The following is a 27,645-nucleotide window of genomic DNA, read 5'->3' as shown; positions in this document are numbered from 1 at the left end:
CTAGAAAATATAGCTATGGATGTGGGGGGCATAGAGAATGTTTATGTACATGGTCCACAATGTGGTGCTACGCCCCTCTTTGTCTGCATGATTTCAGCTCAACAGGATGTGGTGTTTAGGGTAGTGTTCCTAGGAAAGAGTTAAAGTAATCGCGAATTACAGTTTTTCTCTGTGGAGCATTTTGTTGTGCAAAGATAACATAACAGTCTACATTTGATATTTTGGTATAATGTTAAACTGAGGTTTGGGTTCAGTAGCCCAAGTCCCTCGGCTTGTCCTCATCCGCCGAATACTACAAGTCCCATAATGCACATCTGGTACACACGCTCATGTTTTCACTTCATACGCGTAGAATTACAAGCGATCCAATCTGTCCATCCAGCTGGAGTTAAACGTCTAACTTTGTAAAGTGGCGTGAGCTCACGTTAGGAGTTCGATAAGAGCAGAATAACAGGTAAATCATTTATTCACTGTGACATGAATCTGAAATAGTGATTGTTTTGACCGAGTTAAAGTTGCAAGATATGCTGTTTAAATGTAATATCGTAAAATGTTACATTAGAGCCTAACGAGTTCAGCTGTAAGTATCCGTAACGCGACACAACTTTAAGATAAAGCGCGGAGGGAAAATGTGACCTTTCCTACTTATGTAAACTTCTCGCTGTCTGCCTGTTATCAGGGTTGGCTAGCAGAAGTTAAAATGGCGTATCTGTGATATCACACAGGTGTGTTACACATTATCATCTGTTTGCTCGTTGGACTCCATGTACAATGCTCTGTTTTAGGCTAGTTTTATATCTTCTCCCCATGCATACATTAGCGAGTGTCAGTGCACACTTGCTGTCTGAAAGTCTAAGCTTCGGGGCTCATGGTGTAAATTAAGTGTTAAACAGAGAACAGCTCTGTCATGCAGCACTCGGCATACCTCTGGCCTGTTCTCTAATCCTCAACTGCGCTACAGCAGCGACATTTATGTTTGGCTGTTTTCTCTAAACTCGTGATTTAACTATTGTGCCCCACACTCACATTACACCAGTGTCACAGAGTCAAGAGATAAGTAATTACTGTTTCTCTCACATTTCTGATATTAATGCATGTATTTAGTGTTCAGGTTGTTTTAGTAAGACACATCTAGTAGATTTCTAAGCATCCTTGTGTTGTCTCACTCTTTCCCCTACCCCATCCTGTATTTCTCCATCCGTCTGTCCCACAGACACTGAGCACCATGTTCACAGAGGTGCTGATTTGCCTGCTGATCGCAGGACTGATCTTCCTGGTTCAGAGGAGCAGGACGCAGGTCCTAAAGACAGAGGATGGCTGGTGGGGGGCCGGTGCACCGCCTGATGGTGGGGAGGACATCACCATCTGTCCCTTTAAAGTCACCACCAGTGATGAAGAGCTGGAGGTCAGACTCCAAGATACTCACGCCATAGCATTTAATCATTCCCTCTACTGTACATATCCTGTTTGCCTGCCTGTCTGTATGTCTGTCTGTCTGTCTGTCTGGACCATAACTCACGTTCCCTCTACTGTACATATCTTCTCTGTCTGTCAGGACCTGTACAGCAGGATGGATAATACCCGCCCTGTTCCTTCACTCGAGGACAGCCAGTTTAATTATGGCTTCAACTCTCAGTACCTGCAGAAGGTGGTCTCTTACTGGAGACATGACTTTGACTGGAGGAGACAAGTTGAAAAACTCAACCAGTACCCCAACTTCAAAACCAACATTGAAGGTGAGTCTGCACTGCTGACACATTCATGAAGAAGGTATTGTCTTTTAACCTATTCTTCTTCATCGACCTGCCATCCAGGCATTGATATCCACTACCTGCATGTGAAGCCCAAGAAGGTGCTGGAGGGATCTGCTGCTATCCCTCTGATAATGGTTCACGGCTGGCCGGGCTCCTTCTATGAGTTCTATGGATTGATCCCTCTGCTGACAGAACCATCAGACCCACACGACCTTGTGTTTGAGGTCGTGTGTCCCTCCATACCAGGGTACGGGTTTTCAGAAGCACCACATAAGAAAGGTGAGTTTTCAGGATGGAAACGTCCATTTACAAAAACACAACATAAACACATCTAAAGTCCAAGGGTGCATCAAAAAGCCAAGTGCATATAAAAATCTGGGTGTGGACTACACCTGTCCACCGTAGAGGGAATGATGATCGGAGACAAAATAGTGTACCAAACAGACTTTTAATTGACACGTTTAAGCGGTGGTCACAAACAGGTGCTTCAGCTGCTCTCCGGCTCTCGTGCACTGTGGTCCTGTGCCACCGCTGGGCTGTGGCTTCAAATGACTTCGCTGCTGGGACCCAGCCTACTGCAAGAGAACAGAACCAGGCCATCACCATGCATTTATTATGTCACTGATTACCTGATTCCATTCAGCTGTCTGGCCTCCAGCTGGGACACTCCTGTCTCTCCCCAGCAGCCGGCACCCTAACCACACCCCACTGCCACACTTGGTTAGTTCAAATATTACAGGGGTGTCAATTCCATTGTTTAAGCTTTAGCAAGGCATATCAAGTAAACTGGGTATATATACATATACACAACGTACAAACAAGCTATAAGAGGATATGAATTAATGGTTCTTTAACAAGGGTGATAACTTAATTTCCTGCAAAATCTACTCCATCCACTCAAAGTGTGTGTGTGTGTGTGTGTGTGTGTGTGTGTGTGTGTGTGTGTGTGTGTGTGTGTGTGTGTGTGTGTGTGTGTGTGTGTGTGTGTGTGTGTGTGTGTGTGTGTGTGTGAGAGAACAGGTTTTGATTCAGTTTGTGCGGCACATGTCTTCCACAAACTGATGAGGCGCCTGGGTTTCCAGCAGTTCTACGCTCATGGGGGAGATTGGGGCTGGCTGGTCACTACCAACATGGCTCAGCTGGAGCCCAAGTAAGACACAACACACACTTTTTATGTATTACTAGGTATTTTTAGGTATTACTCAATAACCTGTATTTTTCTTTTTTGTGTTTTTTTTAATACCCCAGCACTATCAGAGGCCTGCATGTGAACTTTGCCCCCCCCTCCAGGCCGGGGCTGCCCATGGCTCTATCCATCATGCTCGGCCGTTGCTTCCCAAAGCTGTTTGGCTTCACTGACCTGGATATTCAGCGTCTCTACCCCTGCACTGAGAAACTGGTGGTGGAGTCCATCAAAGAGTCTGGCTACATGCACATCCAGGCCACCAAGCCTGACACTGTGGGTAAGGACCGGTAACAAGTGACTCTAGACTGGCTTCAGCATACCTGAAATGGATTTAAAGCATCTAAAATGCTATTATTATTTTATTGTTTCTAACTCATTTCACCTCAGGTCGAGGACTAAATGACTCCCCAGTGGGTCTGGCTGCCTACATTCTGGAGAAGTTCTCCACGTGGACGAGCCGCGATTTCAGGAACCTGGAGGACGGAGGACTCACCAGGTACACACTACAGAGCAGAAGGGAGTCAGCCTAGAAGGATTCAAGGATCATTTACTGTCATTATGTAACACAGGGTGGCACAAATAAATGCAGTTGTAGTCCATTGTGCTACATAAAAAAAACATGACAAAACAATGCTGAACAGAAACAGTTGTGCATTCCTGAAGTGCATTTTAACAACAAAAACAACGGTGAATTCTCAGGTCAGATAATATGGCCGACATCTTTAAAATCCAACATCAGGGAAACTTTGTCCATCAACTTTGAGCACCGTGCATTCGAGTCGTTCTCCTCTCGTCCCACCGGAATCCTACTACAGCTTGATCCACCATGATGGAGCCACACAGTCCTGTTGCTGGGTTAGCCTACGAACTTGCAATAAGTTCTAAATACCATCAGTGCAGGAGCATATGTATTAGCAGTAGCCCCCAGGCTCCAAAGGTTTACAAGAGTTGTACTAATCAAATATATTCAGATACAGAATATATGGATAAATGTTACTGTAATATTAAATCTTCTTGCAGGAAGTTCTCTCTGGATGACCTGCTGACTAATGTGATGATCTACTGGACTTCTGGCTGCATTGTCTCCTCCATGAGGTTCTACAAGGAAAACTTTGGCAAAGGCCTCAACCAGCCTCACTCTAAGTGAGTGACAGCCACCAAGTTTAATGTGACCAGTCCAGCGTTATGGTGCTTAGAGAGCAGAAACTAACAGTATGAAGTAGTTTATCCTTTTAAATGACTGTAAATGCAGCTATGAAACAGGGGTTCTGGGCCACAGTTTTCTAGTCACAAATAAACCTTTCAAAGGAGTTTTGAGTCGATAGATTCAAGTTTTCCGCTCATAGTATATTTTTTACAGGATATTTTTATCATTTGTTGGTATTGCTTGACTTCTTTACTGAAACAGGATGCTTAGGGTGATCATAATGATATCCAGCAGTATATGAGGTGTACTAGCGTCATACGTTAGCAGCACGAAAATAACATTCACCTTGCTAACACATCCTCGTCTCTTTACAGGATACCCGTGTACGTCCCCACTGGTTTTGCCTGCTTCCCCAACGAGCTGATGCACACTCCCAAACTATGGGTCAAACAGAAATACCATAAACTCAGAACCTTCACGCCCATGGCCCGTGGCGGCCATTTTGCTGCAATGGAGGAACCCCAGCTGATGGCCGAGGACATCCAGAAGTTCACGAAGACAGTGGAGAAGATGAAGAAAGTTGAATAGATGAGGAAACTAAAAGTACAGAATGAAGGTATTGATTAGCAGATTGATGAATGGAAAGAAACTGGGACACAGTAGTGAGCAATTGGTAGACGTGTCCATATTGTGATTCCAGATAGTAAGCACTGTCTTTCTTCAGGTGCAATCCCTAGTATAGTTGGCTCTATCTAGTGAAATTCCTAATCATACTTCTATGTGATTGAGCCAGTATTGTTCTGTGTTACTACTAGAAAATGTTTGAAAGCTTCTTTCTGCAATTGTTGTAAAAAGCTGCACCTGCAGTTTGCAAGGTGGCATCACAGTGTGTTGGTGCAGTCTGGAGCTGAAGAGGGTGAGGAGCAGCTCAGCCTGGATATTCCTCAGATAACATGCAGCCACAACCATGCTGCCATGATACCACCTTAAACCATGCTGCCACGATACCACCTTAAACCATACTGCCATGATACCACTTTAAACCATGCTGCCATGATACCACCTTAAACCATACTGCCATGATACCACCTTAAACCATGCTGCCACGATACCACCTTAAACCATACTGCCATGATACCACTTTAAACCATGCTGCCATGATACCACCTTAATTAAACCATACTGCCATGATACCACCTTAAACCATGCTGCCATGATACCACCTTAATTAAACCATACTGCCATGATACCACCTTAAACCATACTGCCATGATACCACCTTAAACCATACTGCCATGATACCACCTTAAACCATACTGCCATGATACCACCTTAAACCATACTGCCATGATACCACCTTAAACCATACTGCCATGATACCACCTTAAACCATGCTGCCATGATACCACCTTAATTAAACCATGCTGCCATGATACCACCTTAATTAAACCATACTGCCATGATACCACCTTAAACCATACTGCCATGTTAACGTCAGGTGTCTTTCATGCATTACACGGTTGTCTGTGATTTATTTGCTATGCATTAACGTTACATTTTGTCTCATTGTCTGCAGTAGAAGCACGGGTTACTTGTATAGATGTAAGCCTCTGTTCTTGACATGATAGCCTAACATAAAAGTAATTCAACCACTTTGTACTTATATTACTTTTACTCTATTTTATTCTATTTAATTATTGTGTACTCGCCACTTTGCTTTCTTGTTCTTTTGCTGTAATCAGGTACATTTCCCCGTTGTGGGACTAATGAAGGATTTCTGATTCTGATAATTCTGAAAATAAAAAGTAAAATCATCATGGGTACTCATGTTGATTTTGAAGGAGCTGAATAAAATCTGTAATGCTGTTCCGCAAATTCTGTCTGAAGATGATTTACTTAAATTATGAAAATTATTTGGTTATATTTAGAAAAATGGAAAGACATTCTCACACAATGGGCATTCAGAATGTATATGTGGAAATGCTTTGAAAATCACATGTTTTGTCAACTTTACCAATTTATTTCCCTTTTTAAACGATTCAATCTAAAATAAAGTTCAGTGTATGATACCATCCCAAGATGGCCATAATGACATGTATCTCAGATTAGGACACAATGTTCTATCTATGATTAAATTAATCTAAAATAAATCTCATAGTTCCAGCTACAAAGGCATGTTTCATGTGTTGTGTGTTTGCTTCATTCACAAGCCCTGGAGTTTATTCTGTGAAGGAGGTTAAGAAACCCAGTTAACCTGAACAGATGATTCTGGGTTTGCCATCACAGAACACATTGAACATGGAGATAACTGCAGATTTATAGCACAGATCATTAACTCACAAGCTGGACACTTAAAGAGACAGCTACAGTACAATACAGAGTGCGTCTGCTAGCACCCAATAATGTAAAAACGTACTTGTCATAAAATGTCCATCTAACCCAGGGGTGGGCAAACTACGGCCCGTTGAGCTTTTTAATCCGGCCCGTCAAATATTTATACAAAATTGTCCAAATTATGGTAAAGACCGCATTCTATTCTCTCTAATTCACGTTTGCCCTCGCATTGAGCGCTTCTGTAACAATGAGTGAACCAAAGAAAAGAAAAGTCGACAGTGAGTGCCGAGTGTTTAATGAAGAATGGACAGCTAAATATTTTTTCACTAAAGTGCGATCAAAGTCAAAATCTAAATGGGCCTGATCCCTTCCATCATAATCTGCGGGGGTGCAATTGAATAAAAGACAAACATTTTTTAATTTACTTCTTACTTTCTTATTTTTGAAAAAGAACATTTCATTGTGTGAAACACAAAGGTTTTGTGTAACATGTAACATGTTGCCAACATCACTGCAACAACCCACTCCTGCAGATGCACTCTGTACAACATCAGGAGGATATGTCCCCTACTGACTCAGAAGGCGACGCAGGTTCTTGTTCAGGCACTTGTCATTTCACGCCTTGACCACTGCAACTCCCTCCTTGCTGGACTGCCTACATGTGCCATCCGACCTCTACAGCTCATCCAGAATGCAGCAGCCTGACTGGTCTTCAATCTACCCAAGTTCTCCCACACTACACCTCTTCCCCGCTCCCTTCACTGGCTACCAGTGGCGGCCCGAATCTGCTTCAAGACTCTGATGCTGGCCTACCGTGCTGTGAATGCACCTTCCGTTGCAGACTGAAAACTATCTGTTTTGACTGCACCTCGGCCAATGAAGAAAGAAAACAAATGAATTCTGCTCTTTGTGTACTGCACTTACATTTGTTTGGCTTATTTGAAGCTATTGTTCTGCACTTAAATGATTTCACCTATTTGAAGCTAATGTACTTTGAAGGTTCTTGCTGTTCAGAGTTGTATCCTCATGATTGTTTGCACTTCTTGTAAGTCGCTTTGGACAAAAGCGTCAGCTAAATGAACTGTAATATAATGTTATAACATAAGCATTTTGTGCATTTTTCTAATCTCAGATCCACTCTAGTCTATTTGACGTGCGGGTTCATTGACAGGGATTTTACTTTAATGCATCTTTTCTTAATAATGTTCCACTTTACATTTGGAAATGTTGGCCATAGCAACATGAGATTCAGGATTGCCATCGTAGAGCTTTGCAGAAAAAGATGTGTCAGGCTTGCACCTTGGTTGAGATTTGAAACCTAAAACTGCGACCGTAGGTAAAGATGGAGTTAGCTCTCTTCATAGCAAGTTAGCTTCAGGGTATTATTTGGCAAAGTAACAGACAGACATTTTATTAAACTGGATTTCTGGAATAGGGGTTGGTGACTCTGAACATTTAAGTGTGGGTTTCACGGACTTGGTTAATGGAGAACCAGCCTGGAGTTAAACTGCAGGTGTTGTGTAGCAGTGATTTTCATTATAATGAGGTTGTCTTCAACAAACCAAAAGGCTTCTCCGCCTCTGTGGTAATGTTCAATGTCGCACTGCCCCAAGCTTCCCACCCCAGTTGTTAACAGAGCTTTGAGTTTCCCAAGCCCCCCCGGTGCCCTGGCTCGGGACACCCTCCCAGAGCTGCACTCCCCCAGGCTGACTGCCTGCCTGCACTTCTTGGCAGCTAAACAGCCAGGGGAGGATCAGGATGACCGGGCTGCTGAGATAAGGGCCGCATGAAGTTCCCCACATTACCTCACCCGATAAGGAAACAAGCAGAGAGAGACGGAGAGGCAGAGAGACAGAGAGAGTGAGAGTCATACTGGGAGGAATTCTCTGGATAGACGGTGATGCACAGAGAGGCAGACGGTGTTTGTTGGGTTTTTAGAGGTCTTTGTGGAAATGGGGACCCACATAGGCCTGGTGAACTCTAGAGATGCTTGGTCCTCAGTAGATGCAGAAAAATGAGCACAGAATAGAAAGTTTATAAGATCAGATGAGTGATTTCAGCTGTTCTTCAGCCAGTATTTATATCTACTTTGACTTTTAAAATGCCTAGATGGAACGATAACCTCAGATTATGTGTTCTGTCGTGTATTTACCAAAGCATTTAGTGGATAATACTTTCACAACACTCCAACACGGGAAAGCAAACCTCCATTGAGCCAATGAAAATAGACTGTACGGAAGTGAATTAAGTCTTCAGGAGAGTCTGCTACAGCCCCCATGGCGGTGAATCCTCTGGAAGGTCTCATGTCGGTTGCAGCGAACCACCAGATGGTCTCCAGCTCTGCAGCTGAGCCACAAAGGCAGCAGCCCTGTGGAGCCAGCAGCCTAGCATCCGTGCACGGACTAAGGCAGAGCAGACGCAGCAGCCGGGAGCCCAGGAAGTGGGTGAGTCTGAACCTCAAAAACAACCCTGGTTTCAAAGACCAGTGGAATATGAACAACCCTCATCATGAACATACCATGATAAAACAGGAAAAATGGCATAGAACTTGCTTTAAATGTATTAATGACACCAGGCAATACTTTCCCATTGTTACCAGTTATCCATTTTCTTCATAATTTCAAATTTCAATTTACGGTAAGCACTGCAATAGGAAGTTGTATTTTCAAATGAACCAATTAACACGATGTTAATGTTAGTAAAAGGATATGTTTCATATTGGTAGTGTAAAATAAATGATTAATTTTGTGAATATTCTGTATCACACTTTCTAATGTTTCAGTGTTTCAATATTTTCTAACTTCACAATCCATTTGATTTGATTTGATTTGATTTGATATTATTTAATTTTATTGTCCAGCTCTAACATGTCCTCTGCTACAGGTGCAGTCTGTGTGTGGGTCTAGGTTAAACTCTGGTTCTGGTTGTGAGTCTATGGTCCAGACCAGGACACTGAGGGGTCAACACTCTCCAGAAAATGCAGCGCGAGAGAGAAGCCGCGTTCGCAACCTAAGACAGGCCTTCCACAGCCTGCAGGTACATCAGACACACACTGACATTCACTTGAACACTCGCTGGGGCTCTTCTTCTGCTCTCATTGACTCTGAGTCATTCCCTGCAAATCTGTGTTTTATCACCTGCTTTATGTTTAATTAATTGATTTTGAACATATTGAGACAATGAGAGGCTGTGCATTAAATAGAAAAAAGTAGATTGAACAAGTTTTTCTTAATTGCTTAGACACAATTCCTGGAGCAACTCTTCACACACACCATTTCTAAACATCTAACTTCTGGGTCCAATTCAAACTTTGTCCTCAGACAACACACACACACACACACACACCAGCTGCATGAGGGATTCAGTAAAATCGGACCAGTAAAATCATATCATAATAACCTGTAAATAACGACAACTCCAAATGTTCCCCTTTGTTTTAGTACAAAAAAGTACAAGTACATTCTGAAAATATTCACATTTAATTAACTATATTTTTACAAAACATTATGAACAACCTGAAATTCTTAAGAAAAATAAGTGCAACAATATTATGCCTCAGTTGATCAATTACACATGTGTACAACATACACATCAGTGTGTCTACAAAGGCACTACACATTTAGTCACAGGTATCTGGAACTGAACAATATAGTATTTTACTTTATGATCAAAATATCTCGTCAAGCTATAGAAATTATTTTTAAATGTACATTCATTTCTACATATGTGTAGTAATCCTGATCACCTGAACTGACACCACACCACACAAACTAAAGTGGGAACTATTAAGGAAGGTTAAGTTATCCCGCTGCCTTGTAAATGTATACATAAAAAATACATAAAAGATGTAGCTCTTTGTACTGAAGCTGCTGACTGACATTATATGTCACAATGTTCAATGTCTTAAAATATTTCCAATGTAAGTATTCATTTTCACAGAAATATATTGTTCATGGTGCAAAAGTGTCTGAAGCAGCATTTGCAGTAAGTGTAGTATGGCAGGCTATAGGCAACATCTTTATCACTGAGGAGGCTGTCAAACTGACGGTGATTCAGACCTCTGGCTCGGATGAAATTAACAGTTCGGACAACCACTGCCATGACGTGATCCATTTTTAACGACTTGCAACACAATGCTTCCTGGTGCAAAATACAGTGAAATGTCCAAAAACCATGTCCTCCATTTGCAGCCTGTACTTTCTCTCTGATTTTTGTCACAACACCTGCTTTTTCCCCGATCATTGATGGCGCGCCATCTGTAGCCACGCTAACAACACGGGCCCAGTCCACTCCGACCCGGTCCAGCGCTCCAACGAGAGCATTGAAAATGTAATTTGCTGTTGTGGTGTCCTTCATAGACACCAACTCAAGGAACTCCTCAGTGACGGTCAAAGTCTCATCAACACCACGAATGAATATGGCCAGTTGAGCAACATCCGAAATGTCCCTGCTCTCATCAATTGCAACCGAAAATGCAACAAATGACTTGACTTTGTGCTTCATTTCTATCTGCCACAGTGTTTCTCGTCAGGCTATTGTTGGCAAAAGCCTGTCGCTTCTCAGGGCACACGAGTTCTGCAGCTTTCAGCATTCATGTTTTCACGAACTCACCCTCACAGTCTGGCTTTGATGCTAATGCTATTTCGTAGGAATACGGTAGCTAGCTTTCACTGCTGCATCGCGGATATCTCGGCTATGGGTAAAAACAGACTGCTGCTTCTTCAGACCCGCTAACAATTCATTTATCTTCTCTCTTCTCAGTTGTCCTTGCAAGCTGTTGTATTTTTCGCCATGATGAGTCTCATAGCGAATATTATATTCTTTGAGCACTGAAACCTGCCGCGAACACACCGAGCAAGCAGCTTTCCCACTCACCTCTGTGAATAAATGGGAAACGGTCCATTTGTCTTGGAAAACTCTACACTCCGTGTCCACTTTTCTCCTTTTTTGACAAAGACATTTTGTGTAATGACGGTGACAGAGTGTAATGTTGACAGAACCCGCCAGCTCCAGAAGTTCTTTACCGGCAGCTCCAGCATCAACAGTTTGCTTGCTTGACAGTGTTGTGTGCGACCACCAGTGGACACATTTGAAATAACAGTTACTTTCATTGAAAAATTGCAGTTAATGTCTTCTCTGTAATCTTTACACTTTGCAAAATCATCCCGCGGGCCGGATTGGACCCTCTGGTGGGCCGGTTCCGACCCGCGGCCGTATGTTTGACACCCCTGCATTAGAGGATAAGGGAAAATGACTATACTGTATATGCTGTCTCACCCTAAAACCTAACCGCTGCAATGTCACACTCTCACTCTCAGAGTTGACAATTCTTACTCATGTGTTATGTGCTAAATCCCTTTGAATGTAACATTAATGAATGCAGTTCATGTTAGAGAGTTGAAAGGAAGCTGATTCCATGCTCCTCCTCTGTCCGCAGGCGGCTCTGCCCTCAGTCCCACCTGACACCAAGCTGTCCAAGCTGGATGTTCTGGTTCTGGCTACTAACTACATAGCTTACCTAACAGAGACCCTAGACCAGGGAGGGACACCGGCTGAGCACACCCTGCCTTCCAGGCCGGGTGGATACCTGCATCCTGTTAAAGTAAGGATAGGAACTGATTGATATTCATATAGAGGACATGCCCCGCTGTTTGACATGATAATAATCATCCTCTGAGAAAGTTCTGTGAGACAGGCCTATCTCACAGAAAGATTTGTTAAAGATCAACAGTCATGTTGACATGTACATATGTACACATGTCAGGTGGCATGTGAAAGTTGTTATATTATAATAATCATACATAATAAACTATAATCTTCATTAATTCTAATGGGTCACATAAAACTATGAATATTACTTTTGGATAACTGGCTTATTTTATAAAGTTATAAGTACATAAAACCATTAATATTACTAATGATAACTAGATAATCATACTTTAATGAGTTATTTGGATAATCGGTTCTGTAAGAAACTGTATTTGGTTAATAAAATAACAATGCTGCTCTAATTACCGACAAAATGTACGGGCAAAATTACATTGCCATCTCTTTCTGAATCTGTCCAAGCATCTCATGTAAATTGGCAAACACATAATCCACCAAAAAGTATGTGTTATAGTATTTTAATCCTATCTAGGTATTCACCCCTCTTCTCACCTGCATACATACCCAACAACCAATAAGCTTGGGCAGCCTGTGTGTAGCCTGAAAGGTGATATCATATTTGCATAAAGAGCTAACTTAGTGTGGTGTGTCTCTCCTCAGAAGTGGCCCATGCGTTCCCTGCTCTACTGTGGCAGCATGGCAGAGCTGGTATCAGGAGTCCCAGCCAATCAGATGCCTCTACCTGGATGGGACGGGACACACCCACTAACCCCCACCTCAGAAGCAGACAAAGAGTGTTAGCAGAGCATTGAACATGACTTTCCCCTGCTTCTTATCTCCAATGTTAACCAGCCATGTAGCTACTATTGGCAGCAATGGAAGAAGATATATCTGGAGACAGTGATCAGTGACAAGAAGAAGATACTTTACTTCTACATTTACTGCAAAGTATATGTTTGGTTACACAGCTCTCCTCCCAAGTTACATCCAAAAGTAAAAGGAAAACAAACATTATAATATTTTTAAAAGAAATAAAAAATAAAATGGACAGGGCTTTAATCAATATGCAGCTACAATAACAGTGGCCATTTTTATCCCTGGCTGTTAGGAAAGACTACTTTTTATTTTTTATTATTTCATTCAAAAACTGGTCACTTATCCTGATTAAACAGAAAACAGCTTCTTTGTTTCCTATTAATAGTTTGTTGTGTATCTGAAAAAGCCTGGAAGAGTTGTTTTTTCCACCAGAGAACACACACACACACACACACACACACACACACACACACACACACACACACAGATATATATATATATATATATATAGAGAGAGCGAGAGAGAGCGAGAGAGAGAGAGAGAGAGAGCGAAAGAGAGGTTAATAGGTCAACAGCTCAGATGTTTAGATTCACTATGGTCTAAAAGATTCCATCAGTATCTGAGCTTCAGACAGGAATGGATTTTAAAGAGGATCTAATAACTAAGAACAGCACAAATCACTTGATGGAGGAACAGCGTGTGGCTTATTTACTTGATATAAAGGTTGTACAGTGTTTCATTGTGTGTGTGTGTGTGTGTGTGTGTGTGTGTGTGTGTGTGTGTGTGTGTGTGTGTGTGTGTGTGTGTGTGTGGGAGTGATGGACACACAGATGTGTGGTGAGGGAGGGATTGTTGTGGGAACACAGCTGCTGTCTGATCACTTCGTATCTCTGTTGTAATGATCACTTAGTTCTCATTACAACCTTGCCACAGAATGTAACCTTTTACTTTGAGTAAAACCTAATCTAAAATTACAGCTTGTGTGTGTTTCTTATTTCTTACTATTTGACAAACTAAATCAGAAATAGTTAAACCTCTGTGCATTAGAATTAGAAATGAAAACATCAGAAATGCCGCAGAGCCTCAGTGTTGCACAGTTTTAGATCAAAGCTTTGGGGACTGATAATTAATTAAAAGCCTAATGACTACATTTGATGCCTACATATCACACTTTGGGTTTATGAATAGTCACAAAACCATAAAAAATGTTTGAGAAACCTCCTCTAGTTTTTTCCTATGATTTGGGAAAGCTTCTTGATATTTCTTGTATTTCTGTAAGTAAAATGTAGAGCAGGTTAAAAGTGAAAAAGTAAATCCAACTGAAACACAGTTCAACTGGACAACACCATGCATTAAAAACAAGATAACGTTCCCAGTGTCTTCCTTTTTTCACAGTATTTGTAGTTTCTGTATCTCAACTCGTAAATTACTAAGTATCATATGTTGTTGCTAATATGTAGGCATGATTACACATTGCAGAAATGAGAACTCAGCACTGAATCCAATAAGTCATGTAGATATGTTAGCAGGGTGGATAGAAGAGGCATACAACTGAAATCCTCTCCTCCTTGAACAAGATGGCTCAGCTCCACAAGCAACAGCCCAGCGTTCAAGGCTAGCTCTATAAATCTGTCCAGAGGGGGCCGGCTGCCCCCGATTTCCTGTGAGTAGTGACGACTAATTTGGAGCTGCTGAAGTCTGTTTATTGAGGCAGAGGTTACAGAAAGAAAGGAGGAGCCCCACAGTTTGGTAAAGAAACTGTAGAGAATAAGGTCAAATAAGAACCAGCACCAGTAAAACACTGAATTTATAAAACTGGAATTAATGAAAGGTAAAAACATTCCAACTTTTCTTGTTTCATTTTATCAGTATGTGGACCTGGAAATGTTGAGCTCCCCAAAGTTTTATGTTAGTATGTGCAGCACGGGTCCCCAGCATTTAGAAAATGCCGGATGCTAACTTTCATATGTTTAACAATTAGCATGTTTTGCATAAAAGAGCATAATTACCTATATGGACACTATTTCAGCAACCACTTGGAGGATTTTAACGATATTGGAGTGGTTTTGGGGGTCGGAGGATGCTGAATCCCTTTCTGACATTTTCAAAATGTCGGTGGCCTGATTTTGATACATTTTGACGTCAGACTTTGAAGTTTTAGAGGAAGGTAAATTGATTAGATTTGATAGATACGCTTATATTTGCAAAATACTTGAAATTGAAATTAATTCAATTCAATTTGCTGATGATATCGAGCATTCTTCCTCTTTTTTCAAAGAGGGCAGAGAGCCCCTTTCTTCTCTTTCTCTGCGCCACAAGAAGCCGAGCAGACAACGCTCAAGGTCACATATGATCTTCACTCTTTTTGTCTTGAATTTCACTGTCACCATCCTATTTGAGATATGCGACGAAGAAAACACTGTCCTGTCCAATCTTCAATGCATCGTGCACCTTTCCATCCGCCATCTGGCTGTTAATAATAATAATAATAATAATAATAATAATAATAATAATATCGACTGAGGGTTATCAAGGTCTATCTGCACTTTGATGAGTTTTGAGAAAAACGCATTTGAAAATTCAACAGTTCATAATGTGGACACTATAAAACCAATTCCAACCAATTTTGACATATCACTTGCTACACACTAGGTAGTGCAATTAAGACTATTTGGGCCAATTCAGTGCATATTATGGGTAGAAACTAAACTAATTTTGCAGATAGACTTTTGTGGTTCCGAAATTGTTGGAAACCCAGAGTCCCAAGGGTCTATCTGACATTTACCCACCCGAAAATTGAAAATGTAACCCTCAACTATATTTTATGCAACTTAGCTTTATTTTAAGCTCTAAAAATGTTTACACAAGTTCCACATGGCAGGAAACTTAAAAGTGAAAATTATATTTGCTAATAAATCTGAATTTTTAAGACTTTTTATTAAACTACTAATGATCTTAACTTCAACTACTAATGATCTTATCTTGAACTACTATCTACAAGATTACATACATGTAAAACAGTTGGCAGCAAAACGTTTTGAATAAGTTATTCCTGTGCTTAAAATGATCACGTGATTCATTTCCCGCCCTGCTATTGGTTGTCAGCAGATAGACCTTTGTGACACTAAAATTATGCTTGAACATGTGGAGATAGACCTTTGTAGATCTCACTGACTCAGCAAATATATACAAAATCTGCATAAATTAGTGATGCAGATAGATTTAACTTTAAAGCCGTTTGAGACATAGACCTCAAAATTGTCCAATTTATCAGATAGACCTTGTTAACCCTCAGTTGACGATATGGTGGAGGGTAGTAGTCTCTGTGGTGAGTGGGTGGGAGTTTTCCCATAGATTTCTCAGGATTTTAGCCTGGTCCTCTGCGTCCACCTCCTTTACCCTCATCTTGGTGTCTGTTTTGGTCTATTGTCTTATCACACAGGTCAATGACACAATGATGGTCCATAAAAAAAACTGAGCAGAATGGAAGAATTTGAAAGAAATATTACGTCTCAACATACATTGAGCTCTTTTGATTGTGATACAAAGGCACAATTATTTACCTCAAAATCGAATCAAAATGTACAAAAATCGTCCCACCGGGAGTTGAATATGGTCATTCCTGGTTTAAACAGACATTTTCAAAAAAACAAATCCAAAATGCATTGTTTCTAACTCCTACAATGTCCACAGTTTATACCCCAGGACTTCCACTTAAACATTTGCAACTCAATGAATCCCAAGTTGTGCAATATTCATCTTTATAAACTACTCAACCGCTTGTACTTATATTATTTTTATTTAATTATTGTGCGCTCTGCACTTTACCTCATATGTTCTTTTGCTCTTTTGCTCATATGTTCTTTGCTGTAACGATGTAAATTTCCCCGTTGTGGGACTAATAAAGGATTTCTGATTCTGATTCTGAGATCAACTACTTTCAGAGCCTCAACTTCAGTTGAATCCTCCACTTCTTCGAAATTGACACTTTCAGTGCTCACACTTAAACAAAAACTATTTTGAGTGCCACTTCTACTACTTTCAGTACTTTAACTATTTCAGATGGTTCAACTTGCATATTTCTCTCAGTGAATTTTACTCAATTAAATTCAGTCCACCCAACTGACCATATGGAAACCAAATGCTCTGTTGCACCCAGTGGTGGGCCGTCAGGGCCAGCAAGGCCTTCTCTGCTGGCCTAAACATCATCAGAATATAAATTTAATTTTGATATATTTTTTCCACAAATATGTATTCAATTATTCCCCATAGTATATTCTCTTCATTTCATAACTTTCCTCTTGGTTGCGCTGCTTCCAGCCTCAGACCGAGATTTGGAGATATTTCAGCAATAATGTGTTGCCAGGGTCCAAGAAATCTGCCCTTAGGCCTTCAGAATCAACAGTGCGGGCGCCTGTAGCTTAAAGTGAACAGAAACAAAACTGTGGCGTTAACCAATCAGATTTCGAGTTGGCAACACCGGGGCCAGCTAGCAGGCGTACGATAACGTCAGCACGTGCACGTCTTTTGATTGGATACGCACTATTGAGAGGCAGAGCTATGCAGAGCTAGCAAACTGAACTTGAACGAGCTAATTTGTGTAGATTTCTACAAGCTTTTTTTTTCAACCCACAATGGCTGAAGGAGGAGAAGAGATTGATTTGGTCGCAGATATATTTACAACGCCATTTTTCAAGACACTGGTTTATCAGAAAAGTTCATTTTGTGTGTGCTTCTCTTAAGTGTACCTGCAGTAATACATACATTATATCAGAACCCAAAACAGTCGCTGGTCCACCCAAGGGAGCGTCTCTATCTACTGCTCATGCTTTCATGTAAAGACAACTATTTATGTCACTGGAACAGCTTCAAGAGCTTGTGTGTATCCCAACTGTCTGCCCCCTCATTCCCTCATGTTGGGAGATAATCAACATATTTTCACTATCTGCTGCTCATTATTGCCGGGACACGCTGATTACAGGCTGAATTTATGGAGCTCTGAGGCCACACTCCCCCTGCTTTGGCTTGGCCTCTGCTGGAACTGGGAAGAAGTGAAAACAGAGGGTGACATGGAGGAGGAGGAGAGAAGGATGAAGAGGGGAGGGTGGAGGAGAAGAGTCGAGAAACAAGATATAGAGAGAATAGTGCAGAAGGAGAAGAGAAGACAGGAGCACAGAGGGGAACAACAGGGGAGATGAACGGGAAAGGGGAAAAGATACTTAATACTTATACTTACTTACTTGATACTTATACTTAACTGTAAATTGTTTCTAATAGTATATTACCCTTGTAAGATTAAGCTTGGGTAAACTTTCTAACATTCAAACATAATTTATCCATTTATTTTTCTCTTTTATTCCGTTTACCTTGATAGCAAAAGGTCAGTGCTGCTATTTGACACATGAAGTATGGCATTTCAGTAAATAGCAAGAGCTTTAAGCATTTAAAGATTAAGATTAGCAACCCCCTCCATCCTTACAGTTTGTTGTTCAGCAGTTTCACTTAAATTCAGCCAGTGAGATTCTGCTGAGGATTACTGCCTGAGTAGAAATCGCATCATGTGACCATACTTAGATCACGTGAGAACGATATTATCGTAGAAGATATTCGTTTGTGTAAAATTATAAGGTTTCACTAAAGAAAGCTGTTAAACTCTATGAAACCGTGCATAACACATTATAACCTGATTATAACACATTGTGATTCCACTGTATTACTGTACGGTGACAATGAGTCCATAAAAACAGTGTCACCCCATAATGGATACAGAAGCCACCTGATGTTCATAATGGCTCATCATTCTGTATGCATGTGTGATATATTGTAAACACCAGACAATAAAGGGCATTAGGAAGCCATAGAAAATCTTCTTATGTATTATCAATAATCATGCATTATGTTGGTATAAATCATTACAGAGGTTAGTTTTATAAAAAAGTGTTTCAAACACTTATTTAACTGATTCTCATGTTCACATTATGAAACCCCTGTTTAACTAGAGCAGCAGCCACAGGCGATAATGAGAAGTTCAGAGGTTGAATTATACGGTCTGACTCCACAGAGGTTACAGAAACGGACTAAAACCTCCAACTGAGGACCAGCTTTTCCAGAGAATAGGGAAACTCATGATTTTTATTTTAAACATCAATATGTTAATAGCAGTGACATGTCTTTCATTCTAAATTCAACGCGTTGGTTTTACCTCACAAATGCTGATTATCAACTTTTTAGTATACAAGTTCCTAAAACGATCTTTGACATCAACAATCGACAATCATTTAGTATTATTTATAGTATTTCATTCTCCTCACATTTCTGTCTGCAGCTTGAGATACACATTTGCTTGGTGAGTGACACATTTAAATTTTACAAGCAAAGTTCTGTGAAACTGTGATGAACTGCATGATTATATTGAGGTACAACACTAGGGGCTAGTTGAATATGTTTTCGTATTATCAGTTTTATTGTCGTATATTGTGCTGTTGACAGTAAATAGATCAATAGATTATGAATACGGTTATTTGACATGAGCAGTTTAAAGTGCTGTTATTGACCGCTGGGTGGCACTGTAAAGTGTAGAAATAAAGGATGCGGGCCTATGACGTCATTTCTCAGCGACGGTTGCGTCTCCAGAGTTCACCATGGCCGAAGCTGAGTATGTAATGGTTGTTAAATATAATCTAAAGCCATCCTGTCTTTCTCTACGTGCAGTTGTTTTATTTTGAGTCTTTGTAACAAATCGATGTTTTATCAATTCAATCAAGACCCATATTTACCGGGCTGATGGTCAGAAAAGGACGATTGTAGGGACCTTGATTTCACATGAGTCCGGGAGTAATTTACGGAGAGAAAGCCACATGAGTTCTTGTCGCGGTATTTAGTCAATATGTGGAGCTAGTTATGTCTATGTTCTGTGCTCTATTTGAATAGATGACATATTCAGGGACCACAGTTTCACTAAAACGTAAAGCTGAAGCTGCATGTAGACCTGGTGAACTGTATCATCTAGCTGATTATTTCAAGTTTCTCACTGACCGTATGTGTGTTCCTGTTATCAGGTCAAAGAAAGTGATCAAGTTAGTTCCTGAGTATCTGCTGAAGAAGAGGAAAGCATACCAGGCCATCAAAGCCACTCAAGCCAAGCTTGCCCTGCTCGAGAAGAGAAAGGTAAGAGATCATGTGTTGCCCTTTATTTAGCAACACGTTAATACAGGTGATCCAGGCTTCACTGCATCCAAATGTACATTTGATGTAAAACATGGACAATGTGCTGCTGTATATTTCCATGTGCATTTCTATATTATTCCAGATATCAAAAGGCAAACCATTAAAGTTCAAGCGATTAGAAGACTTCTTGAAAGACAGCCACAGGAAGCATCGTGATGAAACCCGCATCCGCAGAAGTGAGCACAGGCCGCCTGCCCCTCTGCCTCCAGCTAAGAACAGGCTAGCCTTCGCCGTCCGCATCAGAGAGTGAGTACTTTGAGTGTTAGTGTTTGCAGGGTCATACCTGTTTCACTACCTCCTGTGAATATTGCATTCCAGACTTCACTTAGGAATAGGTAGTGTGCAAACACGCGACAAAACTGTGTGACGTATGCGTGCGACTCCATTTTGGTTGGAAAACAAATCAACAATGGCGTCTAAAGCGAACAACAATACAACTCCGACTTCTTCAAAGTATTTTGACTCTCTGGAGTCCTCTGCAAAGGCAAGATTCAGAGGAAAAAGTCCAAATTTGCGGCCATGACCTGTACACGCGACAGCCGTCAGATTATATTGAGGATTTAGATTCATTACCGCCGATTAAATATCCGGATATTGTGAAATACCTTGTGCTACAAACGTCGTGGGCAACCAACGCACAAATTAAGGCATACAAGAGCTTAGATGCTTATAATTTCTTTGTTTCTAGCTGGGTTGGTAGTCTTCTTACCAAACCAGTGAAAGATGACAGCTCGTCCATGCCCGTGTAAATCACTCTCAAAGAGCTCGAGATACACCGCTCAAGCCGTGGTTTGTGAGTGAGAAGAGCGGCGATGTTATCCTCGCACACTGTGATTGTATGGCTGGATTAAGCAAAGCATGTTCTCACATTGGTGCTTTGCTTTTCGCAAGTGAAGTAGGCTCAAGAATAAGCAAAACAAAAACATGCACAGAAGAAAAGAGCAAATGGCTGCCATCACATGTAAAGAAAGTGCCTTATTTACCAGTCAGCGATATGGATTTTACCACGGCCAAAAAAAGACCACTTCGCCTGATGACGAAAGGTAAGGTCTTACAGTGTTCGGGTATATCATAAGCACAAATGTAACGTAAACATTGAAAACATAGCTTTAGCATGAGCTCTTACCAGATATAAAGTGGACGCCACACACACGGGTGAATTGTGCTTTTTCTTCTGTTAAATCCTTCACGATTTATGTTGCTAAGCCACAGTTTACGGCGTTCGGACAGCAATTCATCCCTCTTTTGTGGATCGTTGTTTTTTGATGATTTTAGGAAATCTAAAGAACCGTTTTTCTGGGTCACGAGTAGCGTTATTACCACAATTATACACTGCGCACAAGGTTGGCATTTTCTTTCAATCTCAAACGTTTAAATGCAAAGAAAATTACGAAGCGTTGCAGCAACTCACACATGAACGGCCGCAGTCTTGGTTGTGTATTCCAACCAACATGGCTGATTTACGGGTTGGGAAATAAGCGTGAAGTCACATGCACATGATCTATACAGGCCAATTAAAAGAAAGCCAGATTAAATCCAGTTTATTTAACTTAATTAAATGAAGAATGGAAGATCTTTATAAGGATTATGGAGATACATTTGTTTCAATATTATTTTTGTGTACAGACAATTAGTGTGTCAATGTGTAATCTATAAATGGAGTGTTTCCCCTATGTTTTACTGCTTTTGGAGGGGCGCTCACCGGGGGGCGGAATGCGTGGGGAGATTTCGCATGCGTAGCGTGTTTTCTATTTAGTTCTCCCCTCTCCTTTCTTCCGCTCTGTAGGTGTGTGCGAAGCCCCGCCCTTCTCAAAACGGAGCGAAGGAGGGAATGTGACTGTGCAAAGTAGAAAGTACAAACTGAAACGTGCACATAAATTAGATCAATAGCATAAGCGTTTAATTTATTTAATAAAAGAGCACCTGTCAATGTGAGTTGTGAAAAAAATAAATATATATTTTCATTTTTTCCCGTGAAAAAAAACAAAACGCCTTCAATTTCAGGCTGGGCTCCGTTGGCGGGACGCAGCGCCCTGCCAAGACAATGGTAGGGGAAACACTGAAATGTAAAACACTTCACAAATGCAAAATAATTATTTTGTAAACTCGCAAAGTGATTTTGCAATTATAAAACGGATCTGCAAATAAAAAGTGTGTGTGCAAAGTGATCTAACACACAATTTCTGTTTCAAAATCAAATTTATTTGTATAGCCCAATATCACAAATTATACATTTGTCTCAGTGTGCTTTACAGACTGTACAGGTTACGACACCTTCTGTCCTTAGACCCTCGCATCGCACAAGGAAAAACTTCCTAAAAGAAACCCCATAATTAAAGGGGGAAAAATGGAAGAAACCTCAGGGAGAGCAACTGAGGAGGGATCCCTCTCCCAGGACGGACAGACGTGCAATAGATGTCGTGTGTACAGGATAAACAACATAGTACAAATACAACATTTGACAGAAATTATGTTGTGTTGGAAAAAAAGAAATAGAAAGTATGGATGAATCCAGGAAAATGTCAATAAGGCTTCCCGGTGTCCAGCAGGACCAGGTCAGCAGGCGCTGTCACGATTCATGTTCCTGACGTAAACTTTATCAGTGGCAACCTGCCACATGAGAAACACACTCCGGGGATGATACCCCGGATGGTGAGTTAGTAACATACATTTACATAAATGCATACAGATAGAGAGGGAGAAGAAGAGAGAGGGAGTGGAGGAGAGAGGACCATCCTCTCGTTGGTGGTAGATGGCCTTGCAGTTCATGCATACAGGACTGTCTCAGAAAATTAGAATATTGTGATAAAGTTCTTTATTTTCTGTAATGCAATTTAAAAAAACAAATGTCATGCATTCTGGATTCATTACAAATCAACTGAAATATTGCAAGCCTTTTATTATTTTAATATTGCTGATTATGGCTTACAGTTTAAGAAAACTCAAAAAATTAGAATAGTTCCTCAGACCAAGTAAAAAAAAAAGATTTATAACAGCAAAACAAAATCAAACATTTGAAAATGTCCATTAATGCACTCAGTACTTGGTTGGGAATCTTTTTGCACGGATTACTGCATCAATGCGGCGTGGCATGGAGGCAATCAGCCTGTGGCATTGCTGAGGTGTTATGGATGCCCAGGATGCTTAAATAGCGGCCTTTAGCTCATTAGCATTGTTGGGTCTGGTGTCTTTCAGCTTCTTCTTCACAATACCCCACATATTCTCTATGGGGTTCAGGTCAGGGGAATTGGCAGGCCAATCGAGGACAGTAATGCCATGGTCAGTACACCAGTTACTGGTGGTTTTGGCACTGTGGGCAGGTGCCAGATCATGCTGGAAAATGAATTCCTCATCTCCATAGAGCTTTTCAGCAGACGGAAGCATGTAGTGCTCTAAAATCTCTTGGTACACAGCTGCATTTACTCTGGGCTTGATGAAACACAGTGGACCAACACCAGCAGCTGACATGGCTCCCCAAACCATCGCTGACTGTGGGAACTTCACACTGGATTTCAAGCAACTTGGATTTTGCTCCTCTCCAGCCTTTCTCCAGACTCTGGCGCCTTGACTTCCAAATGAAATACAAAACTTGCTTTCGTCTGAAAAGAGGACTTTGGACCACTCTGCAACTGTCCAGTGCTTCTTTTCCATAGCCCAAGTCAGACGCTTCTTCCGTTGTCTTGAGTTCAGAAGTGGCTTGACCATGGGAATACGGCTATTGTAGCCCATTTCCCGGACACGTCTGTGAACAGTGGCTTTTGATACCTGGACTCCAGCTTCAGTCCACTGTCTTTGAAGCTCCCCCAAATTCTGGAAGCGACTCTTCTTCACAATGCTGTTAAGGCTGCGGTCATCTCTCTTGGTTGTGCAGCGTTTCCTGCCACATTTCCCCCTTCCAACAGACTTTTTGTGGATGTGCTTTGAAACTGCACTCTGTGAACAGCTTGCTCTTTGAGACATTTCTTTTTGTGTCTTACCCTCCTGATGGAGGGTGTCAATGATGGTCCTCTGGACAGCAGTCAGATCAGCAGTCTTCCCCATACTTGTGATTTAGTTTACTGAACCAAGCTGAGTGTTTTTCAAGGCTCAGGAAACCCTTGCAGGTGTTTTGAGTTAGACTATTCAAGTGATTCGTTGAACACCCTACTAGTATACTTTTTCATGATATTCTAATATTTAGAGATAGGATATTTGAGTTTTCTTAAGCTGTATGCCATAATCAGCAATATTAAAATAATAAAAGGCTTGCAATATTTCAGTTGATTTGTAATGAATCCAGAATGTATGACATTTTTGTTTTTTTAATTGCATTACAGAAAATAAAGAACTTTATCACAATATTCAAATTTTCTGAGACAGTCCTGTATAATTTCTGATCCGGTGGAGGTGGTCATAATCCTCGGTGCCCTTTTTCTGATCATTTTCCTCCTGTGTTAATCACACAAAATAAAGAGCACATTGACTATGGCTCTACCACTCTACAATTGTTAAGATAAGTCAAAGCCTTGTTGTAAACGTTAACTGTTACTGCTTCAGCTTCCAGACCGTGGTGTAGGGTTTCCACCATAAAGGTTGTTCAGCCTGATACTGGCCCGAAGTTGTTGCTAACTTTGAGTTTTCACGTTGATCAGGAGGAAGCAAGCCAGATACAGAAAGTTGGCTTTGGTCTAGAGGAGTTGTAGCTTTTATTCACCGAAGAATCTTAAAAATGTTCCCCTATGCTTATGCCAAACAAACTGAAACATTCACTGTATATTCACTACCCCTTTCCACTAATTTATTCTCTGCTCCAATGGGTTTGTATGTGATTTAATAGTTCAGCCCTACTCCAATGAGCATGCTCACTCTAATTGATGTCCCTTTACAAGAGGTGGTAAGGTCAGCTGTTGAGCGTTACAGTGAATGAAAATGGTTGTTGTGGTGTATCTGTATTATTAAAGCCCCACACATACACATAATGAATCACCATTATGAAACTCGATGATCCTCTTTTGTTAGGATTAAAGGTGTCAGTCCCAAAGTGATGAAGGTGGTCCAGATGTTGAGGCTGAGGAAGATCTTCAGCGGGGCCTTTGTCAAAATCAACAAGACCTCTATAGCCATGATGAAGATGCTGGAGCCTTATGTGGCCTGGGGGTGAGTAATAATAATACATTATCTTGTATAGAGCTTTTCTAGAAACTCAAAGACGCTGAATAACTGGGGTGACTGCTGAAAAACGAGCTAGGATCAAATTTGTTTTGCATATTATAAACGCATGGTAATATTTCCAATAGCTTTCCCAACTTGAAGTCTGTTCGTGAGCTCATCCTAAAGAGAGGACAGACCAGGATAGGCAGGAGAAGAGTTCCTCTCACAGACAACACCTTCATTGAGCAGCACATGGGTACGTCTCTTCCACAGTATGATGGCAGGCCAAAGCTTCATTCAAGGTCATTAGTGCCGTCAGTTGAATGCTACAGCCAGATTAAATGAAAAAGAAAAAAACTGTAGACACTTGTATTTTCACGTAACGGTCTTTACACTCCACATCACTCTCCTCTTCTTGTTTCCTAGGTAAACATGGCATCATCTGTTTGGAGGACCTGATTCACGAGATCTACTTGGTTGGTAGGGGCTTCCGGGCCGCCAACAACTTCCTGTTGCCTTTCAAGCTGTCAGTGGCTCGTCACGCTGCCAAGGATAAGGCTGGGCTCCTGAAGGACCTGGGAAACCCTGGATTTCGCAATACAGACATTAACTCTATAATCAGACAACTGAACTGAGGACGAATGCATGCACGTTCGAAGCTCTGCAGCATCTATAAGGATGCTCTATTTCTTATGGAGCAAAGGCCAACAACAGAATATTATTACTTTTTTTTTGCTTCCCTGGCAGAGAAGCTTGTATTACCCAGAGTCATATTTTCTATACATTTATCTGTACACCCATTCTTCTGATTCCATCTGTGAGACCTCACAAGACCCTAAGGTTGGGTCTCTTGTCTCGTACAGTGCCGCTTACTAGGGACTTATGGAAGCTGGTGTGCTCTTTAGTGAAAATGTCTGAAGGGTTCCGTTTCCTCAGATATATCTCTATCTCTATCTATCTATCTATCTATCTATCTATCTATCTATCTATCTATCTATCTATCTATCTATCTATCTATCTATCTATCTATCTATCTATCTATCTATCTATCTATCTATCTATCTATCTATCTATCTATCTATCTATCTATCTATCTATCTATCTATCTATATATATATATATATATATATATATATATATATATATATATATATATATATATATATATAGATATAGATATAGATATAGATAGACTTTCATTTAGTAGATGTCAATGTGTCTAAGATTGATTAATAATTAATTGTAAATACACTTGTTTTTATAATAATAAAAAAAGATGAACCGATGTCACGGTTTTCAGGGAGCATGATGTGTGGATACTCATTTCTTGTTAAAATGTATACTCCACTATAATTACCCAGAACTGAGTGAAACTGTGGTAAACTCTGGCTATGTACTGGTGTCAGTATATATTCAATGAGCTATGAGTCAGCAGCTAGAGGGTGGGGACTTATGCAGCTGCGCTTTACCAATGCGCACTGGGACAAATTGAGGATAGGGGACGTCTCATGAATGTCAGTCCCTGGTGTTTTCCATGGGGTCGGTGTGAATGTGGATATTTCTGTCGGTGTACCCACTTGACGTTGAAACAACAGGTAAGAAACGGCCTTCTGTTTCCCTGCATACCGACATAACATCTACAAGATCAATCGGCGAACGTCGCCATGGTGGTTAATTACCATAGTTACCATGATGGCCCCTAACCCCATGAGCAACGGTTCACGCAGATTTAAATCAACCTTTTTCACAGCATGCGCAACTTTTTAAATTTAATTATCACACTTATGGTCTTCATATTATGTAGATTTAAATTCAGATTAATTTTGGTCACAATGGAAGTGTGCCCACAAATCAATGTTCTAAATAAATATATTTCAGAAATATCGCAACGGTCGAAATTATACGGTTTCAGTAAAAGTGACTAATGAGGGCTGAAGCCCGCTTTGTGTCAAATAGGCAAAACCTATGTCATGACAGTAACTGGACACTTTATTGCATAGTGACATGCGTGTCTAATGTGAACCTCTTCTATCTCAAATAATTACGGGGTTTTGAAAATCACTGCTAACGCAATGTATTACAGGGACTATGAATATTTTCAGCCGAAACTGCACGTGCGGCAACATCTAAAACAATTTTCGGCACGAAATTTCGTTTTTATTTTTTTTCCGGTGGTGAGTGCTAGTTTACGAGGAGCACGTGAATGCCGCACCCAATGTCAAGGAGAATGGGCGGTCCTTACCCGCCTGACCCCTCAAGCTCAGCTCACGATGACATCCGAGTGAAGTGATGTGCCGAGGCTTCAGTGTGCATGCAGAAGAGAAGAGTGGTCCAAGGTAAGGCCCTTTAGACACTAAATTAACCCATACAATGTTCATATGAGGAGGGTAACAACACTCCTGATGCCTGTCGTCACTGAAGGCGCGAGGCTGGTGCACGTCCG

The 27,645-nt window shown here is 41.0% G+C and overlaps 3 protein-coding genes across 3 annotated transcripts; all 3 read left to right on the top strand.

The window, feature by feature from the left end:
* The first annotated feature begins 28 nt into the window (after positions 1 to 28).
* Positions 29 to 5,469, top strand: ephx1 (epoxide hydrolase 1, microsomal (xenobiotic)). The gene is made up of 9 exons (XM_029425360.1): positions 29 to 454; positions 1,214 to 1,405; positions 1,556 to 1,736; positions 1,815 to 2,033; positions 2,775 to 2,904; positions 3,003 to 3,217; positions 3,328 to 3,436; positions 3,961 to 4,083; positions 4,462 to 5,469. Exons 2-9 carry the CDS (start codon positions 1,226 to 1,228, stop codon positions 4,673 to 4,675), a joined length of 1,371 nt encoding a protein of 456 aa, XP_029281220.1. The 5' UTR covers positions 29 to 454; positions 1,214 to 1,225; the 3' UTR covers positions 4,676 to 5,469.
* Positions 5,470 to 8,264: 2,795 nt separating this feature from the next.
* On the top strand, positions 8,265 to 13,768 carry tcf23 (transcription factor 23). Its single transcript, XM_029425409.1, has 4 exons — positions 8,265 to 8,865; positions 9,305 to 9,457; positions 11,859 to 12,023; positions 12,689 to 13,768. Exons 1-4 carry the CDS (start codon positions 8,698 to 8,700, stop codon positions 12,827 to 12,829), a joined length of 627 nt encoding a protein of 208 aa, XP_029281269.1. The 5' UTR covers positions 8,265 to 8,697; the 3' UTR covers positions 12,830 to 13,768.
* A 5,611-nt stretch (positions 13,769 to 19,379) lies between these two features.
* rpl7l1 (ribosomal protein L7-like 1) lies at positions 19,380 to 26,209 on the top strand. The gene is made up of 6 exons (XM_029425984.1): positions 19,380 to 19,500; positions 19,904 to 20,012; positions 20,155 to 20,318; positions 25,071 to 25,208; positions 25,349 to 25,458; positions 25,629 to 26,209. The coding sequence occupies exons 1-6, from the start codon at positions 19,487 to 19,489 to the stop codon at positions 25,835 to 25,837; spliced, it is 744 nt and encodes a 247-aa protein (XP_029281844.1). The 5' UTR covers positions 19,380 to 19,486; the 3' UTR covers positions 25,838 to 26,209.
* Positions 26,210 to 27,645: the final 1,436 nt, after the last annotated feature.

The sequence above is a fragment of the Cottoperca gobio genome, chromosome 24 (genome assembly GCF_900634415.1).
Source record: "Cottoperca gobio chromosome 24, fCotGob3.1, whole genome shotgun sequence".
Classification (NCBI taxonomy): Eukaryota; Metazoa; Chordata; class Actinopteri; order Perciformes; family Bovichtidae; genus Cottoperca; species Cottoperca gobio.
Note: the sequence above shows the minus strand (reverse complement) of the source record. Positions and strands in the feature narration are given on the sequence as shown.